General features: G+C 62.4%; 1 protein-coding gene across 1 annotated transcript in view; it reads right to left on the bottom strand.

The window, feature by feature from the left end:
• Nucleotides 1–3: 3 nt before the first annotated feature.
• Nucleotides 4–1,331, bottom strand: part of LOC104412603 (RING finger protein 44-like) — a gene marked incomplete at both ends in the record, with an annotated part of 1,578 nt that continues 250 nt past the window's right edge. Inside the window, 3 exons of the mRNA XM_010023358.1 lie at nucleotides 4–66; nucleotides 250–417; nucleotides 968–1,184. Of these exons, the coding sequence (XP_010021660.1) occupies nucleotides 4–66; nucleotides 250–417; nucleotides 968–1,184 (448 nt within the window). The remainder of the gene's footprint in view (nucleotides 67–249; nucleotides 418–967; nucleotides 1,185–1,331) is intronic.

Below are 1,331 nucleotides of genomic sequence, written 5' to 3'. Positions count from 1 at the left end.
GGAGATGATGGGGGGGAACGTCTGGTACGAGACGGGAAGCTGTTGCATGGCACATGCCTGAATCAGCTGAGGGAGGGAACAGAAAAAGAGAGATCAGACACCCACCGTGAGCATGGCTGACTCTCCCCAGAGCCTCCAACAGACTCCATGCCCCCACAGCCTTGCACTCTGGTGGGCTTGGGTCCCTATGTGATCTCTGGGCACCCACAGCCCAGGCTGTCGCCTGCGGGTGTCCCCACTGTCACTCACCGGGGGTGGGAGGCAGCAGAGCGGGTAGTGCTGTCCACTGAACATCACTGAGCATGCTGGGAGCTGCTGGGTGCTGCACCCAGGGATGTGCTGGCCGGCGTGGATGGGGAAGCCTTGCGTCGTGACGGTGGTAACCGTGTAGGAGAGAGGGACGGGTCCCTGGTGCACCTGAGGATGAAGTGCCAAGCACATGGTCAGGGTACAGCCCTGGATGAGCTGTCCCCATCCTGGCAGGGTGGCAGCAGGACACTGAGCACCCAGCACTAGGAAACAACCACCCAGCACTGCTGTCCCAGTGGTGTGCCCAGAGGAGAGGCACTCAGTGCAGGCTGCATTCGAGGTGGGTTTTGGACCTCTCTTTGCTTCTCACGGCTTCCAATCCAGAACCACCACCATGGACAATGGTGACAGTTGTGATATGAACACTATGAGGGGACTGTCCCCATCCCCTGAGAGCAGGGACCACCCTGGGTACACCTTCATATGTATAAGCAGGACAGAGACACCCTGGGCATCCCACCCATCACCCCCAGCTCAGACCCACAGGGATTGCATATATAAGCTGGCAGAGGGACCGAGGGTTTAAGTGCTCAGAGGATACTTTGCAGCTTCACAGCTGGGTGCTCCCAGCAGCAACTGGCGATCCTGATGGGACCCAGGGACATTATCTTGGGGCCACCACAGGGTCACCTTTGGGACTGGGGGCTGCAGCACGTACCTGGTCATGCAGATCCACCATGAATGGGTTCTGGTGGGGCGGGTGAGCGGCCGGGTGAAGCATTCGTGGCGGCGTGCTGGGGAGAGCGTATGCGCGGGGCTCATCTACAGGGCCGTGCGGCTGCTGGGGGAAGGCAGGGTGCAGCTGGGGCTCATCCTGGCCCAGCAGGGCTGCCAGAGGTCGGTCGCGTCGTCCCCACTGACGCCTGGCAGGGGGGCTGCGGGGCCACCGCAGGAGAGAAACAGAGCAGGAGTGACCCCCCGGGCCAGGGGCACCACAGCCCTGGGCAGGGCAGCCGCAGGTGGGTCAGTGACAGCTTGGCTCCCGGCCTGAGGTGCTGAGCACATCGTGCCACGCCAGGCCC

The sequence above is a fragment of the Nestor notabilis genome, unplaced genomic scaffold (genome assembly GCF_000696875.1).
Source record: "Nestor notabilis isolate BGI_N333 unplaced genomic scaffold, ASM69687v1 scaffold27571, whole genome shotgun sequence".
NCBI classification, from domain to species: domain Eukaryota; kingdom Metazoa; phylum Chordata; class Aves; order Psittaciformes; family Psittacidae; genus Nestor; species Nestor notabilis.
This window is presented reverse-complemented; position numbering and strand designations above follow the sequence as displayed.